The 18677-nt window shown below is 43.7% G+C and overlaps 1 protein-coding gene across 4 annotated transcripts; it reads left to right on the top strand.

Moving 5' to 3' along the window:
- The first annotated feature begins 1366 nt into the window (after nt 1–1366).
- marf1 (meiosis regulator and mRNA stability factor 1) lies at nt 1367–18318 on the top strand. 4 transcript variants are annotated; one of them, XM_029455821.1, is made up of 28 exons: nt 1367–1473; nt 2102–2312; nt 3004–3210; nt 3499–3861; nt 4077–4239; nt 4487–4701; nt 5032–5149; nt 5242–5414; nt 5655–6212; nt 7102–7256; nt 7525–7683; nt 7848–8034; nt 8212–8390; nt 8526–8606; nt 8741–8980; nt 9144–9263; nt 9357–9535; nt 9653–9873; nt 10152–10294; nt 10424–10557; nt 10768–10970; nt 12239–12466; nt 13223–13462; nt 13552–13800; nt 13992–14052; nt 14266–14370; nt 14545–14709; nt 15399–18318. In XM_029455821.1, exons 2-28 carry the CDS (start codon nt 2157–2159, stop codon nt 15560–15562), a joined length of 5166 nt encoding a protein of 1721 aa, XP_029311681.1. In that variant the 5' UTR covers nt 1367–1473; nt 2102–2156; the 3' UTR covers nt 15563–18318. The 4 variants fall into 4 exon arrangements, with proteins under 4 accessions (XP_029311681.1, XP_029311515.1, XP_029311600.1 ...); XM_029455655.1 differs by having other exon boundaries at nt 3004–3861; XM_029455740.1 differs by having other exon boundaries at nt 3004–3861; nt 5688–6212.
- Nucleotides 18319–18677: the final 359 nt, after the last annotated feature.

Below are 18677 nucleotides of genomic sequence, written 5' to 3' on the forward strand. Positions count from 1 at the left end.
GCGAGCTGCGCACCACAAACTAAGCACGCGGCTTTACCTTTGACTTCTATAAATAAATACTTAGCAGTCCATGTCTTCTTGAAAACGCGGCATTCTGTATCAATCTGTCTTATTTTGTCGTGAGCGGACATTTTGAGGGCCAGCATTACTTGTAGCTGTTCACGCGCGCGGCGCGCATAGCAAATAAAGAAAAACACCCTTTTCAAAATAATAGCAACACAGTTAGAAAGTTATTTACACCATGCACGCAATACAATTGTGTTGCTTTTATTTTGAAAAGGGTGCTGTTTAAAAAAGTATATATACTTTTTCATGTATGTTATAATTTACGATTGTCCTCACACGGGCCGCACAGGGCCGGCCAAAGGGCCGGATGTGGCCCGCGGGCCGTACAATGCCCAGATCTGTTCTTGAGGGTGGGACTCAGTGTGAGATCAAATTGCTTTTTGAATATCTCATAAAAGACTTAATATCACAACAGAACTTGCTTTCCAGGATTTATGTTGTTGACTACGGATTTTTAGAACGAAAGAAACGTCCCACAAACATAATTTTGGACAGTGCTGGCAATGGCATTGGTTTGAATTCTATTCAGACATTGTGTCTTGTGAAAAACATCCCCCTGTTTGGTGACATCATTCCTGCAGGAAACGAAAACTGGAATGCGTTACTGTTGTTACTTAAAATAATGAACATGGTTGTCACTTTTTCTCACTCTAGGTACGACAATATATTTAAAGCATTTGATTGTTGACCACCACAAACTATTACATTACATGACATTATATAATGTGTGTGTGTGTGTGTGTGTGTGTGTGTGTGTGTGTGTGTGTGTGTGTGTGTGTGTGTGTGTGTGTGTGTGTGTGTGTGTATAAAGTATAGTATTAATTATACCTGTATTAACAGTAGCTGTCAAATGAATGTCGTGAAGTAAAAAGTGCAATATTTCCCTCTGAATGTGAATTAGAAGTACCTAAGAGTAGTATTGAATGGAAATACTCAAAAGTACAGTACTTGAGTAAATGTACTTACTCTCCACTTAGACTTAGAAGTACACATTTAGGGAAATTAAAACGTGTCCATCTGCAATTAATACATGAAATAATGGGAACATGCATGAACTTCTTTCCCATTGTGTAGCCCAATATAAAATGTTGATTCCATGTACCAAATGTATGCACCCATGTATGTTTTAAATATATTAGTTTTTTAAGATGTTTTGTTTTTTATGTTATTGCAACCAAGGATGAATAGAAAAATGTATCTGATTGTAAATATCAGCCAATTCAACGTGCCAGTCCCGGTGTATTATCACAGTCACATTTGTTGATCGCCAGATATAACAATAACATTTGCGACAGCTATGCGTGCTTTCTGGCAAAAGTAGGTTACAAAAAGGTGCGGGTTGGTTTCTAGGGAGACAGATAAGGGGAACAGTCCTGTGAGGAAGATGTGAAAACGAGATCTTCTCAGGTATCTAACGAAGTAACAAAGCTTTTGAGGACATTTCGCGGCATTACAAAATAATATGGGTTTTTTTCCGTAAAGACAATGAACGGTAGCATGTGGTGGGGAGCAGCTATGTTTCTGTTAAACAAGCTAACAAATGGTACCTGTTTTTAATGTTAGCTTAAATCTAACGCTAGCTCCAGGCAGACATTTAACGCTAAATACATTAGCTCATTTCAGATAGCTAGCAGTCTAGCTAGTTAGATAACTAACAGCTAGCTACTACGGCCGTAAACAACGGTTAATACACTCGAAGAAGCTACATGAATGCGCGCTAGCTTGTAGCTAATTTAACGTCGGTTGGTTTACACGATTTGATTTGATGAGCACGACACACAACTGTTGCGTTGGTTGGCTTCAGGTAAACAGTCCAAACTCGCGGAAAGTGTGTAAACGTTATATACACAGACATACCCCCTTTGTTTATTTAAACGGACGTTACAACGCTGTTTTGGCTCAAACGCACGGCCATGCTAGATGAGTCGAAAAGGAGTTAAACTTAACGTTTTTAGTGTCTTCATGTGAACAAATCAAATACCTACGGGTCATTAAGAGGGGATTTAACCTCAACCTTTCGTTTTTCTCTCCACAGGAAAGTATGAGAGAGAAGACAGATGAAAATATGGTGAAAGATCTCTCTGATTTGTATGATGGAAGGACCGGGAAAGGAGAGATCCATATGCAGCTCTAGACCCTTCCCATGGCTCGGTCACCCCAAAACAGAGGCTTCAACCCTGCTATGGAAACTCAAAGACTGCTTCCCCACCAAAGAGACAACTTCCGCTTCTCCCACAGATAGAGAAGTAGGTGTTTATCTGTGTACAGTTCAGCTATATGTACACACCGGCATGGAGGGGAGAGGGGAGGAAGTTGAATCAATGTTTGTGTGTGTATAACATGAGTTGCAACATGTGCATCACAACCAGTAACAAATCATTGAAACATAAAATTATCCTTATGCATCAGATAACACTATTTCTTACTTAAAAGTAACTTTTAAATCAGTGAAAACAGTCAATTCTGCGTGTATTGTTTGTGTTTATTGTAACAATGGTCATGCTGCCCTCTTTGCCAGGTCACTCTTGAAAAGGATTTGAATCTCAATCAGCCTGGTTAAATAAAGGAAATGTGTGTATATATGTACATAGTTAAATGGATTGTAGGTGGCAGCAGGTATAATGTTGAATCTATCAGCTGATAAACAAACTGCAGAAGTTTGGGAGATACTTAGGTAAACTTTTAAATTCAGCTTGTAAATGTTGGCAGAAATGGGCCAGTACCTTCTTCTGTTTGGATGTAGCGACAGCAAGCCATGTGAATTTTGTTAAATTCATTTATCTCCTGCGTGGAGGGTGATTACTATTGCACACCATTCATGTTTGGATGAACTGTTGTATGTCTTTTGCATAAAGATCTAGCAATGAACATATTCAACAATAATAACAACAGTGTTACTTAATGTGGCATAACATGCTGATCCTTTTTATGTTCCAGAACAATTTCATGGACAGCAGAAAGGCTGTGCTGGAACTGAAAGATGTCCCTCCTCCTCCGCTGCACCATACTTCCTCCTCCCAATCATCCCAGCCCTTCTCTCTGGTCCCCCTCCCCATGCCTCCTTCCTGCTTGCCTCCTCCTCACCTTACACAAGACTCCCTCCAACAAAAACCACAGCAGCAACAAGAGGGGGCTAGCCCCAAAGTAAGCATTTACACAACCTGTGACTATTGCAGCACAGATGGCTATGGGTTATTAGGTGGTGGAAGTGCTGTTGGTAGCAGTAGCAGCATTGCTGGTGTTGTCTCGCTCTATATGGCCCCAGATTCTCTGGGAGCATCCAGCAGCATTAGCAGGTCTGGCCCTCTCTGCTCTCTAGCCTCATCTGTTCATCAGTATAAACATCACACGAGTTGTGGTGGTGAAGTTCTTGATCCTTTGCCCACACTTGGTTTCAAACCTCAGCTGTCCTCTTCTGTTGCTACCTCTCAGCCGGTTTCATCACACCCCTACCTCTCCTGCTGTTCAGGGCTTCTCCAAAACTACCCAGCTGTACCTCTTCCGTGCAGTCAACCCAGCCTGTTTCCCTCCTCAGCACTTCTGGTTTCCTCTCTACCCGCTCCCTTGCATGCCTCTTGCCTGGCCTCTTCAGGCTACTACACCTGCGGTGTCGACTGCTGCCCGTCAGCCAGAAGACCCCAGAGAAGCACACTCGGTGATCACCCAACCACCACCACCATCACCACTACCACCACCACCACCTCAGCACACTTCTGCTCTAATCCTATGCACCTAAATGTAGAACGCACGGTTTGTGTGACGGGGGCGCACTACTGCCAGGAGTGCCTGTTTAAGGTTGGTGGTGTTTACTTTAATCCCTGTGGCCTTTTTGTATTTGTGTTTGTGTGCCATGGATATCAATGTAGGTAACTTTGTTCATTGATGACCTCAATCACGTGAGACTGGTTTTATGTTTGTGTTGTTGTAAAATGCATTTGGTATAGTATTACTTGATGTCTGTTTTTATTTAGTTTGTCTGTCAGTTGTACTGATTTGTACCTGTTTTGCAGCCCATGAATGGTCTGGTGTCGGAGTCAGACACGGTGTGGCCCAACGTTCCTATTCCCCAGACTACTCCTATCCCAATCCCCATTTGTAATGGCTGTGGCTCGTCCTCTGACAGCATGATGCTCATGCCGACAGGCAGCCTTGGCAAGACTGGCCAGAAGTATGGTTAGTGGACTCTACTATACAATTCTTATGTATCCTGCATATATACTATTTATTGGAGTTGTGCCAGATTGAGGATCTTGATTGGACTGTTTGAAATAGCAAGTAGCTAGTTTGAGTGAAGTGGATATGAAATGTTCTTTAATCCAAAATTGACTGCAACAACAGTGCAATAACTTAAATTCAAGCTGTTAAACTGCTTTAAAGCTGGTTGGTGTGTTTTTTATAATGTTTGCGAACTGTCTGCTAGGTTCTCCGGAGAATGGGGGTCCTGAGAACATCCCTCCGGTGGGTGTCTTCTGGGACATTGAGAACTGCAGCGTGCCCAGCGGACGCTCTGCTGGAGCCGTGGTCCAGCGTATTCGTGGCCGTTTCTTTCAGGGCCACCGTGAGGCAGAATTCATTTGCGTCTGTGATATCAGCAAGGAGAATAAAGCTGTCATCCAAGAGCTCAACAACTGCCAGGTACCAACAAATGTCATGTCATGTATTTTCATGGTTAAGCTATTACAGATGAGTGACATTTACAGCCTGAATGAATACCATTGAGCTACAGTTTTATCATGTGGGGATACAATGGAAATACATTTACTATAAGTTGGAGCTTATTTACCTCTTTTAATGATGGACTAAGTTTACATGAAGCATTGTTATACTCAAATCGAATACCGCATATTGGAGCCTTCCACAGACGTTAACCTCAATAAAATGACATGAACAAGTCAAGTAATTACCCCCCAAAAAAATTCAACAACATGGGAAACGTCTGAAGTTTACATAATTTTGCTTCGTCAGGTTACTGTCGCACATATCAATGCCACCGCCAAGAATGCTGCAGATGACAAGCTTCGCCAGAGCCTGAGACGCTTCGCTGAAACGCACACTGCACCTGCAACCGTTGTCCTAGTATCCTGTGAGTTTAGCTCAGATTCACTATAATCAACTACAGCCTTCATACCACAAGGGCTTTTGTGATGACACTTGTTCTCGTTTAATTTTTAATAGCGGATGTGAACTTTGCAAGTGAGCTGAGTGACCTGCGTCATCGGCATGGTTTCCAGGTAATCCTGATCCATGGCAACCATGCATCTTCAGCCCTACTGCAGCACGCCCACCGCCACGTGGCCTTCCAGGAGATCACAGCTGACCTACCGCCACGTATGCTTGTCAAAGCACAGGTAGGCCTCACAAATGCTTCATTAGGACTTAAGAAATACCTTTTTGGTCTACTTTTTATTAAATAAGGTAAGTAGGTGCTGGCAAAAGTAACCAAGGATAATTTCATTTCCACTGGACTTGCCAAGAGGGCAGAGAGGCAATAGGAATGTGAATTTGATCATCTTCACAAATATTTACTCACGCAATTTTCTTTTAAAGGTCATTACAAATATTTTTCTCCAATAAATTATTCAAACTAGACAGGCGCGCTGTCTCTTCCTCCCCTCCCTCAGCCCAGTTTCAACCTCCTCTATGTGCACAACCTCCCTGTCAACTGTGACAAGAGCCTGCGGAACGCTGTGAAGCTCAGGCTGCGCCGCCTGTCAGACAACTGTGGTGGCAAGGTGCTGGGCATGTCCCAGGGCACAGCAGTCCTCCGTTTTGGCAGCAATGAGGCAGCTGCGCGTGCCCGCAAGCGAATGGAAAATGAGGATGTGTTTGGCCACCAAATCAGCCTCTCCTTCTCCCCACGGCCCAGAGACGATGCAAGTCCTGAGCCTGAGCTTCAGTCTCGGCCCCATCACTTGCCGCAGCCTATGACTCTGCCCCAGACCTATCAGAGCCAGGATTCAATGTTTGGCCCACCCCCATCCATATCCTCGTTCTCCTTTCTTCCCCTGGAGAAGCCCAGGTCACCCAGGAGGCCACGGCGAGCAACCCGCCCGTGCCACGCCCCTGGCCCAGAGCCTGAAAGGCCCTACAGCCCCAGGAGGGGGTGCAGTGGGCCTCCCGGTGGTGCTCCAGCCAAGCCCCATCAGGTCAGCAGACTCGTCAGTGCCTGCTTCCCCTTAACCTGCGTTGCGCTCTATCCTTGTCTGGGCTGCTTTGTAACGCCCCCCCCCCCCCCCCCCAGTGTCCCTCTAATTGCTGCTTTCACTAACCGCTTATAGCTGCTCGCTTGCTTCATTTGTCTACCTGTGCTAAGATGTATTAGTTGTCATCAGTGCTTCATGTATCCCCTATTGTCCTGCATGTACTTGGTCGTTTGTCATATTAATGCATGAATAGCTTTGGCCCCTTTTTCTGACTGTGCAGTATATCAGTGCTGGTATACTGCTTCATGTAGCTTACATGAACAGCTGAGGTTTGTTAGTAGCCACTTTCGTTTTGTTTATAGTTGGACAATAAAGAGAACATTTCACTTTGGAGTTTGTCCAAATCTCATTCCGCAACAGAATTGAAGAAAACCGTCAATATTGAAGTAACTTACAAATTGAGGCCCAAATGGCTCAAATGGCACTATGGGATTACTGTATGAACATTTCCTCCATAGGTCTGTTTAATGATTATCAAAAACGTTTATAGGTTAGGCACACTCAAGGCTATATTGTCAGCTGTGTACTATGGGTACAAAGTACTTAATAACTATCATAAATCTGTCAGTTGTAAAGCTGTCTTCACTGAACTAAGATGCACAAAATAAATTCTAATACTCAGCTGGTGTTGACTACTGCTGTGTTTTTCTAGTCATCCAGTGGATTTTAACTGATCGTTAAACCTCGACATCAGTTTATGCCATTCCATGACTTTTTCCATTGCGCTTGACAAGCACTCATGCATGCATCCACGCACACACAAACGCATCATCAGTATCCAGCCAGTCAAGAACTACAGAATTTACATCTGCTGCCTCTTGTCTTGATCCAGGAGCTGGGTAGTTTGGAGGGCAAGCCCAGAATAGGCTCCCACCACCTGGAGAAAGGACGTGCTGCCTCCTCTTCCCCCCACAGTAATGGTGAGACAGGATCCCTGGAGCAGCTGCCCAAGCCTGGCCTCGCTGGAGAATCTATATACAGGAGAAGGTACACATCAGGCTAAGATATCGGAAGTAGGATTTTATGAATTACAATTTCTTTTCTGACGTTTCGTTTTAAAAGCCCAATAATTGCAAACATCTATTTTTAAATAATTAACCAAATGCTTTTTGCATTAACGTCATGCCGATCACAATAGCGGAAAGAATTGCATGGAAAATTGGTCTTAAATTTCATTCCGATTCTTGTATCTAAATTGGCTTAAACTGTAGGAATCAGATCAAGCAGAGGTTTATTTTCTTCATCTTTCATGTAGAAGAGAAGGCTCCTATTCCCGCAGCGTGACAGAATCCCCTGTAGAAGGGGACAGGAGCTCAGGGGACTTCCAGATCAGCACACCCTCCGCCTTCAGCACGTTAAACCTGCACAGGAGCTTCAGTCCCCTCATCTTGTCCCAGGGCTCCTGGTCATCCAGGTGACATATTTGATTAAGTTAAACTAGAGTATTCATTCATTTCATTTTTACAATAGTGGCATGCTGATTATTTTACCTACAAATTCTCCTCATGATATTAAATGTAAATGGGCTGCTTTGTAATGTTTGTTTTTTATTTTTAAAAATGTCTCCTTTAACAAAAGGAGTGCATCACCCTGCCTGTCCAGCCGGTCCTCGCCCCTCCTGGCTGCCCCTCGTAGTCCGTGTCCCGAAGGTCTTCCTGAGCCTTTCTCAGATGGGGCAGAGCTCCAGGTGGCCAACCTGGACTACAGAATGTCCCGCAAGGATCTGCAGCAGACTCTGCATGACACCTTCTCACGTTATGGACGGGTAAGGCCTACTCCAGTGACGTAATTGGTGCTGATAAAGGGAATTTATAAAATACACCTGTATCCTCTTATCAGTCCAAAAATACAAATAAAAGTTTCTTACGGTAGAATGTTTGCTTGTAGATTATCTGCTTGAAACTAGATTCACCCCCATCTCAAAACGTCTTGTTGTGTCTAGGTAAAAGCTGTGGAGCTTAGCCCCCACACTGACTATCAGCTGAAGGCCACAATCCAGATGTGTTCCCTGCAGCAGGCCATAAGTGCCGTGAGTGGTCTGCACCGCTATAAGATCGGAGGCAAGCGCATTCAGGTGTCTCTGATCACCGGTGGCTGCAACAAATCCCTTGCTATGCTCAGGTACAGTCAAGTGTACTGGAGTTGTTGGTTCACGGAACTTTCAGACATGGGACACAAATGCATATTTTCTTTAATTGTTCTGGTTTGGATTGTGGTGTTACATTTCTGCTTTTTCTTTACATTTTTATTCTAAAGCACCGAGATCATCAACATTCTTCAAGATGCACCTGCCAATTGCCTTCCTCTCTTCAAGTTTACAGAGATCTATGAGAAAAAGTAATTAGCTTTGTCTCTGCTTTTAAACATGAGCAACTTTACATCTTCATATTTTGTACTTGGATTATAGCAATTCCAAAATGATTTCAAAGTGGTTTGTGCTGCCAAACTATTGCTCTTTCCCCCCCCGCCAGATATTCCCGTAAGCTTCTGGTTGGGGATCTGTACAGGCTACCAGAGGTGGTGGCAGTGCGGGAACAGGGAGGCTCAAGGCTTGTGTGTCTACTGTCCAGCAGCCAAATCCGTCAGAGTCCACTGGGATCTTGCCAGTCGCAGGAGGCCTCTTCCTCTGCTAGCGGCAGCCCTGTGGTGTTTGAGGAGCTCGAGTACCATGAACCTGTCTGCAGAGAACACTACACACAGCGGGACTTCAGGTTATTAAAATTTTGCGTGTGTGTAATATGTTTTAAAACTTGCTGTGAAGTATTGACTCATCAATCTCAATCCTCACAAGCACTGTTCTCTGAACTGTACAACTTGAGTGTTTACCTCACTGCTTGTGTGTCCTTTCTATTTTTTTTTTTTTTTTTTTTAAAGTGAGGCTGACTTTGACCCTGACTCCTATAAAATACCTTTCGTTGTGATGAATCTGAGGACCTTGGCATCTGAGGTCCACAGCCTGCTGCAGTCACATGATGGAACTCTTCCATTACTCAGGTGACAACCGGCTCTTTAATTCGATTTATTAATCAAACCGAGCATGTGTTCAAACATTATGAAGTCCATAACGTAGTATATTTTCCGCTTTAGTTTTCCAGACTGCTATGCTGCAAAATTCAGCCCTCTGCAGCTGGGCAATGAGACACTGGAGGGCGGTGTTCCTCTGGAGCACCTCATCACATGTGTTCCCAGTATCACAATAGTCACAGCTCAGAATGGCTTCAAAGTCATCAAGTGGATCCACAACAAACCACCAGCACAAAACTCTGGTAAGCACATTTAAAATCTCAACATTTTATTTGAGCTTCATACAATGTTCTCTTTACCACCCAGATATACCCATTTCAGACATTTAAAAAAACTAAACAACTTCTTTCTCCACACAGAGCCCTGGATTCAGCGCTGCAAGAGTCCGGTTGGCAACCCACAGCTCATCCAATTCAGCCGAGAGATTATCGACCTGTTGAAGAGTCAGCCTTTCTGCATCATGCCCATGAGCAAGTTCATACCCTCATACCACCATCACTTTGCCAAGCAGTGCCGTGTCTCTGACTACGGCTACTCCAAACTGCTGGAGCTTCTGGAGGCTGTGCCACATGTCCTGCAGGTATTTCTGACATTTAGAATTTCCTTTTGGTTTGTTCTCTGGTCGTTCCTGAGCACAAATCTGAAGACAAAATCGGTCAAACTGTTTGGCTGAAGTCAGTTTTTCTGATCATACTAAATTATGTTTTTGAGCATATGGGACTGCTGTTAGTTCTGCATGTTTCATTATATTTTAGGAAAAAATGTCAAGGAGCACAATCAAGTATTTGATGAACTCATAACAAGTTAAATATCAAAGATATGCAAACATGTGTAGTTTTTTTTTTCCTTTACCTACAGATTTTGGGCATGGGTACCAAGCGTTTACTGACTCTGACTCATCGAGCTCAAGTGAAGCGCTTCACCCAAGACCTGCTCAAACTGCTTAAATTTCAAGCCAGCAAACAAGTGGCAATCAAGGACTTCATGCAGGCATACCATTGGTCAGTTAACAATGCTTGGAGCTCTAGATGTTGTATTTTACATTGTCTTTGTGAATTAAGCGTTAAGTAAAAGTGTGGATCATCAGTGTTGTGACTGTTTGTAATGTGTTCTTACACCTCGTGTATCAGGTGCTTCTCCCGAGACTGGAGGGTAATCGACTATGGCATATGTGACCTGATGGACCTGCTTACGGAGATCCCAGACACCACCATCACTGTCGTAAATCAGGACACGGACACAGTCATCTCTGTTCCCAAGAGAGGTTATTAAAAAGATTTATTTGGAAGACGTGTGTAGGGATGTTCCCAAAAACTGATCATTAACATTTTTATTTTAGGGATGAGAATGGTAACAATACTATTTACTTTGTGTAAAGCAAACATTTTTGTAATTAATTGTTAAATATAACAATATCAAAGCCCCCACAGTATAAGGGGATCATTTCAGGTTTTATTTTTGTATTTGCCTACAGAGCGTACGGTAGATGAGATGGAGCGCACAAAGCAGTTTGGAAAGGAAGTGGTGGACCTTCTTCGTCACCAGCCTCACTGCCGAATGGCCTTCAGTAAGTTCATCCCCACCTACCACCATCACTTCGGCCGTCAGTGCAAGCTCAGCTACTACGGCTTCACCAAGCTCATGGAGCTCTTCGAGGCGATCCCCAGCATACTGATGGTGAGTTAGGAAGACGTGTGGGTTTGTAGTCTCTGTTTGTACAGTATAAGGCACAGGTGTCAAACTCAAGGCCGTGGCCCGCGGTACAATACATATTTGAGGAAGTATCTAAATGTGTGAGAAATGAAAGTGCCCCGGACAAAGTGACAGGATTGACACTGAGATGCGGCGAAAAGAGCGGATTAGTGCAGGATGCGGAAGAAGATGCAACGGGAAAACTGCAGGTGAGCTGACGGTGTATCACTGCATCATACACCAGGAGTGCTGTGTTGTAAAGCTCTGGAGATGGAACATGTAATAAGCACCGTAACACAGACAGGGAAACTTTATGAGTCAATGTAAGTCTTTTCCTGATGAGATGCATTCTGAACATGGTGGTGCGATGGCTGAGTCGAGGGAAAGTGCTGAATAGATTTTTCGAGATGCGTGAGGAAATCTGCCAGTTTTTGGAAAGCAAAGGGAAACACACCACAGATCTCTGGGACGAAAAGTGTCGATGTGAGCTGGCCTGTTTGTGCGACATAACGAAGCATCTCACTGTTAAACCTGCAGCTTCAGGGCCGTGTGATCACAGACATGTGTGATGCAGTGAGAGCGTTCCAAGCCGAGCTGCCTGTGGGAGAATCGGATACAGCAAGAAAACTGGTCGCAACGTGTTTCCAAACACTGACAAACATCTCCACCGCTGTGTTCCCGACTGCGCATTTGCCAAATTTGCAGCTCAGAAATTAAAATTTAACTGCTCAGCAATCAGTCTGCAGTTGATGTGGAAACGGCACCCGTGAACCTCCAAATGGAGCTGATTGACCTCCAGTGTAACGACTCACTCGAGACAAAGTATGACTCTGGGCGCTGCACAGTTTCCAAGCTTCATCCCCGAAACGATGCCTCAACCCGCCATCATGCCGCTCAGATGCTTTGCATGTGTGAGCAGCTTTTTTCTGTGATGAAGATGAACATAAACCCACACAGTCGTCTCACTGATGCACACCTTCACTCACTGAGGGTTTCCACAGAACCCCAAACATTAAACTGGCAGCTAAGAAAAAATCTGGCTCTGACTGCATACTCGGAGAATGTAGCCTACCTAAATATGTTCTATATCTTTTGCACTTTATCCAATATGTCTATCCTGTTCAATAAATGTGGACCGTGTTTGGCCCTTGACGTAGTCCCAGTTTTTAAATTTGGCCCTCGCTGTGATTTGGCCCTCTTCTTTTTGTCTCTGCCTGAACACTAATGTAACAGCTGTCCCCTACCTCCGTCAGGTGTTGGAGTGTGGAGAGGAGAAAGTGCTGACTCTGACGGAAGTGGAGCGCATCAAGGCTCTGGCGGCTCAGCTGGTCAAGCTGCTTCGTGCTCAGAAAAACTCCAGCCTTCCTGTCAGCCAGCTGCTCACGGAGTACAGCAAGACCTTTGGTTATGGTCTCCGCCTGCAGGACTATGATGCCAGCTCCCTGCCGGCTCTGCTGACCAAACTCTGCCATGTTGTCAAGGTAAAGAACTCTAAGGATTAGGTCTGGACTGTTTGCGTGTTTCTTTTGATCATGCATGCTTCATATAGAGTTGATATCCTTTTTGTTGTCATAAGCATTTGTGCAGTCCTATATTATATCTCTGCTTCTGGCTGTGCGTCTAATCTGGCATCCAGAAAAACTCAAATATTCCTGGTGTTGTGCGGCTCCATACTACAGCTCCTTTAGCAAGTCCAACCAGCTGATTAATGAGCCTGTCCGTCATGTATTAAAAACGGTTGAGGAGAAGATCTCTGCATTTTTAAACTTTCCCACCATTTGACATAGAATTGCCAGAATATAACAAATTCATAGCGGCTCTTTTGGCTCCAGGAATAAAAGACAGAAACAGAAAGGAAAGCCAGGAAAGTCTTTGGGTAAAGCACAGAAGTATAATCACAAGGTGAATTGATCAAGGTGAATTGATCACACACACTTCCCCCCCCCCCCCCCCCCTCAAAATCTTGTCAATTACCTAGAAAGAAAAGCATTCAAAGTGCTTCATTAGCAATACAAATCTGATTGTAAATGAATTCAGAACCCATTGAAACTTGTCTGACTACCCACTAACAATTGTATTTTATATTCTGTGTTTTGAATCAACTCTGAGCGTATTCTTTTGAGTGACCGAGAGCAACGTAGACTTTTAACTTTGCTGTTGATGGTGATCAGTCATAACACTGTCCTCACTTAGTAAATTGCCATTAAACAAGTAACCGCTTTCTTTGAATTTTCAAGGTGGTGGATGGCTCGGGTTGTCGGGAAGTGCAGTTGATCAACAGGAAGTCTTTGCGCTCGCTGACCTCCCAGCTGCTGTCTCTGCTCATGTCCCAAGAGGAGGAGCAAGTCACCCGGGGGCTCAGAGTGGAGGAGGTGAGCCTGCATTACCTGACTGTCCATGGAGCTCCGCTCACCCCATGTGAATATGGGTTCCTCTCACTCAGCGAGCTACTCAAGAGCCTGCCCTACCTTGTGGAGGTGAGTGGAAGGGTTTGTTTTTTCTGTCCCATTTTCTCTCCACCTCGCTGTGTCTCCATTTTTATTGCCGCTGGGATTTTCTTTTACAGTTGTACATTGACGAAAGTGACGACAACACCGCTTGCAACGCTGCCAGTGGTTGTGGTGAGGAGTGGGTGAGGCTGACCAGGCTTTACCAGTTCGCTCGTAACGTACGCAGCCTTCTCCACACCTACCATTACAACCAGATCTTCCTGACGGAGTTCCAGGGGGTTTATAACAAATTTACAGGCTGCAGCCTCGAACCACGTTTCTACGGATACACCAGCACTGACGAGCTGCTCAGCGCCATTCCACAGGTGGGAATTAATGCCATTAGATACTTTTTCCTCCTACACATTGTCCATGTCGACTATCCATAGATGGGTTAAGATAAGTGTGAGGTCCGCCACATTGTTGATTATTTTCTGAACTTCCTGGACAACCCATAGTTTTAACAAAATACTGCATCATCTGCATATTTTGATTGTTATTTGTGTGTCGTCATCAGGTGGTCTGGATCAAAGGGCACGGTCACAAGAGGATTATCGTTTTGAAGAACGATATGAAAGGTAAAGGTGACTGCATGACATGCTTCATTTATTAAAATCAAAGTTTAGCTTAACAGCAGTTGCAATGTTTGGCATATACACGGACTGTTAATAATGAAGCGATCATATGACAGAAGTCTGAAATGTGGGTGCTCCTGGGAATACTTGGTGTCGGAGATGGTGCCTACAACAATGTATGGAAGTGTATCACACGGGGGTGTTTGTTTTGTTTAGCAAGGGCAAGCCCTTCAGTCCCCTGCAGCCCGCAGCCCGGAGAGAACACTGAGAGCCCGAGAGAGAGCCCGATGAGCTACACAACTTCTGGAACCCAAAGTCCAGGTAACGTCGGTCACAAGTGTTTGTAATAACAAACTAAATAAATATAAACTATAGTGACGTAATTCAAATTATTAAACCTGTGTACCAGAGATGAAAATGTTGGGCTTGCAATGAAGATGTGGTTTTATAGATCGCTCTGCTCATGAAACTAAATCGTGCTCGTTTACCTGCCAGGCTGCGACGGAGCCGCAGAATCGGAGCTGCTGGGTCTGACATCACCCGTCGACCTGCTGTGTGGTCCTGTACCATCCTGCCTCCCGTCACCGCAGCTCTACCCAGACCCTGTCCTCCTCCAGGAGACGGACCTGATTCACTTTGAGGAGAAAGCTCCACCCACAGGTCAGTTTCATGCATTTGTGTTGAATTTGAACCCATTTTCTGTTAATAATTAATTGTTCTGATAGTCTTGCAAGTTTAACAGAATTGGTAACCCCGTTAAGCAATTAAGTCACCCTTTGCTTTGACTGTGAGATTTTTACTTTACAAATCAGGTCATCAACTTTACAGGCATTAAATGTCGACTACATTTGACACACGAGTAGGGATGTTTCGATCAATTCTTTTTGTTTGGCCCCTTGTCCCAAATGGTAATATTCTGCCAAAACGATGTGGGCCTTAAAGGCACAGTTCACCTCAAAATCTCCCACAGATCCATAAAGTCTTAAAACATCTATTTATTTATTTATTTGGGCTGTCTTTTTAATTGTGTGGAATTGGAGGGGATGCATTACATTTGATATGGGGCAGAATGAATGAGCGAGTCTATTTTCTTCTTCAGTTTTTATGTTTTACTGGGTTTTATTTATCCCACAACAATGACTTATTTCTGCAGCGTCCAATACTTATTTACATTTATTTGTATTTTAAATGGACATTGTACACTCGTAAGGCTTTATGCGTCTTATTGCTGTTGAGTTTACAGTCTTGGGCAAAGGAGAACATAATACATTTTAATGAGCACATCACTTTTATTTGCACCTGTCCGGTCTTTCATTAGGTGTAAGCTCAGTCTGTACTTGTGATTTCAGTGAGCGATGACCCCGACGCTGCAGCGGTTGCCGACGGCACAGACGATTCTGCAGTCACCAAACCTGACATGAAGCTCCCCTTGTCCGTGGACAGTCCCAGCAGAAGAGCCACACGCAGCAGAATTAAGCTGGCGGCCAACTTCTCCTTCACAACAGGCCTCTGATCCTTTTCATACACGCACAAAGTGATACTAGTTCACACATAGTGTAACTCTAAATCCAAGAGTTGAGCGGCTACACTGAACACATTACACAGAAGTGACCCCAGAGGAGCATTAGTGTTGTCCCACCTTCATCCCTAACAACAGGCTGCTGCTTTCTTCTTAATCACTCATCGGCCATCTTTGTTCTCTTTTTGTTTGCATCTTTCACAATCGGTGTGTTCTTCCGATGATGTTCACCAAGCTGTGACTTTCTTCTTGCAGATTTTCTGCAATTCTTTAATTTGCCAAATTCATCTACTGTGACCTGTGTTTGATTTCACCTCGAGGGAAGTTAAATTAGATTTCAGTGTGCATCTTCAGTTCAGAGCCACGCTGTGTCATCTCGCTGGCTTCCTGATGAATGCAGAGTCTAAACATGAGTTGCTTGCCACTGCATACAGAGTGTTAGGTAATGGGAGAAATGCTACGGGTGAGTAACTAAGTTTTCTATGTTAAATCCAACAAATGTAGTTTTCTCAGATTATACATTTGACAAATAACAGAAGGTTGACAGACATGCTTTGATCATGCAGCATATTGAGAAACCTTCATGTATGCTTCCTTGCTCTATCCCCAAAGACGGAGCATTTTTTCATTTTTAAACTCCTTTCAAATTTTGTGAGACTTTGCTTTGTAGGTAACTGTAGACATGTCAACAAAACGGGCCGCTAAGCACCTGCCCGTTTCATTCTTTCAGTCTTCTCTTGGGTAAGAGGGAGCTTCTTTTTGAGGTATATTCTCGTCTTTTTGCTCCGTTAAGTAGCCTCAGGACAGTATTTTCAGTTCCTTTTTAATATGATGCAGAGTATTTAGTAGTCTGTGGAAGAGTTTGGCCTAAATGTTTGTATTTGGTGGCAATTCAATGACGGGACTGAAAATTAGTGTTAAACCTTTCAGATTTGTGGCTTTTTAATGGAAGTATACACATCAACGGTGAGGTTTAGATTGATATTGCGACAAGCACTGCTCTCAGGAATTTTTTTATTCTTGTTGTACTTTGACCTAATTTATTGAAAAGATTTTGGCTCGTCTCTCCAGGGCCACTACTGAAGGCCTGAAAGGGAGGTGTGGCTCTACTACTCGGGTCCGATGTGTGCTGAGGCAGCAGGAACTGAGATCGAATGTTCAGCTTTAACCAGCAGCCAGCGTGTTTGTGTTCTTTTTTTTTTAGCTGCGTTTTGTCTGCGTGTGTGGTTTACACTGAAGTAGGTGGTGTGAAATATGCATGGTGTGCATAAATGAGTTTATGCATGGTGTAAGCCCAGGAGGAGCAGACAAGGAACAGACGACGGTAAGACATTTCTTTAAGATCAGACTTTTATTTCCACCATGTTTTAAGGGATCTTAGAGTTGGCGTCACCGCTTGTAGTTGCCACATAAACGCTCAAGGTTTTTAGAGATAACCTTGTTGCTGGTACGTCTGTGGTGATGTCCACTGCCTGAGTTGAAAGCGTTCAAGGGGAGTAGTGAGCACTCCTGAGTTTTTGATTTTTAATGACGAGGTGATTGGTTGTGAGATTGTAGTGAAATAAGATGGGTCAGGAGGCGGTGGGCTGTTTTGTGGAGCACCACGGGGGCTCTGGGTGGCCTCCTGAAGAGACTGATGTGCACACAGAGGACCCTCTGCGGCTCTCTGGAATCTGCCAGGCTTTTACAATGGCTTGTATTTGCCGCGGTGCCGAAAGAATCGCCATCCTGTATCCCCCCCCATCCCTCACATCTTGCATAGAGGAGTTTTTACTTACTGATGTGTGTTGGGTTCTCCGTTTTCCTCTGTCTCAAGTGTTTATAAGACTGCTGGCTGCTAAATTGCCACCAATTAATGTCGGCTGCCGCGAAGTTTGGCACAACCGAGGCGCCGCTGAAGTCTATAAGGGTTGTTGTGTTCAGGGAAAAGGTTAATAAAAAAAATGGGTAAGAGCCCATTTAATGAGTTTCAGCGTTTACCTTCTTTAGCCAGTGTTGGCAGTGTTGATAGTTTTCTTTTTCAGACTTGGTTTTGACTTTGTATAAAAAGCATTTAAAGCTGAGAGATTCCACCTGCCAACTCTCCAAGATGTCTGAAATGCGGATCAAAAATGTTTTTAATTATGGCTGTTAGGGTTCACCTGCATTGTTTTACGGACTGTCTGGAAACCTCTTTAAATTAAGGAACAAGCAGCTCAGAATATTTAATGATTTAAAATTGGTAATGAGAGAAAGGGGCTGAAAATGCTCCACAAGAAATGTCTGTTTAACTTCGGCAGCAAGGCTGTATTACTTTTTGTGACTATGAGCAAACCCTAGCTCTCCCTCCAGCACTGCAGTGGCAATTTACTCAGATGAACACATTTAACTTCTGTTTTGGTTACATCAGTGAGAAGCTATTGTACCTGTCAAAATATGCACTTTTGCATAGTTTTGGTTCATGAACTAATGTGAAATTAGGTAAGAGGACTGGGAGATGTTGAAACATGTTTTTGTGTCTGTTAAACTGTATCTGACCTTGTCTGTCTTACTCGGTTCTCACATTGCACTACAGTTCAAGAAAATGTTTCCTTTATTCAGCAGTGTCCTTAAAACTCCTGCCTTGTGATTATTTTTTGTTTAGTCCCCCTGATGTGTACCCCCTCCCCCCTCTTATACTGCCTCACCGCACCAGAAGTCGCTGATGAAGTCTAATGTTGTTGAAGTGACCAAAAAATAGATTTCTGTTTAATAAATTTCACAAGCATCAATTCTGCCTCGTCTCAATGCTTTTGCGATTTGTTCGAGATAATCAAATGACCCAGCATGTTCCTGAAAGATGCTCTTTATTTAAACATGTATGTACAGGTCGTTTCAGCTCATTTTCTGCATATTTGTTCAATATTCAACATAAGGACCTTCATAAATTCACTACTACTACAGAATGCTAAGTTATCAGAAGGAAGGGAAAGTGACAAAGAGCAACACTCTGCTTGACAGGAGTCGCTAATGTCCTAAATACACTCAAACATACAGTCTATTGTAGGCATTTACAAGAGTTGCATTCGTTTCCTGGTGTTTTATCATAAAAACGCAAGACTAAATTCAGAGGATGCATGATAAATATACA

The sequence above is a fragment of the Cottoperca gobio genome, chromosome 1 (genome assembly GCF_900634415.1).
Source record: "Cottoperca gobio chromosome 1, fCotGob3.1, whole genome shotgun sequence".
NCBI lineage: Eukaryota > Metazoa > Chordata > Actinopteri > Perciformes > Bovichtidae > Cottoperca > Cottoperca gobio.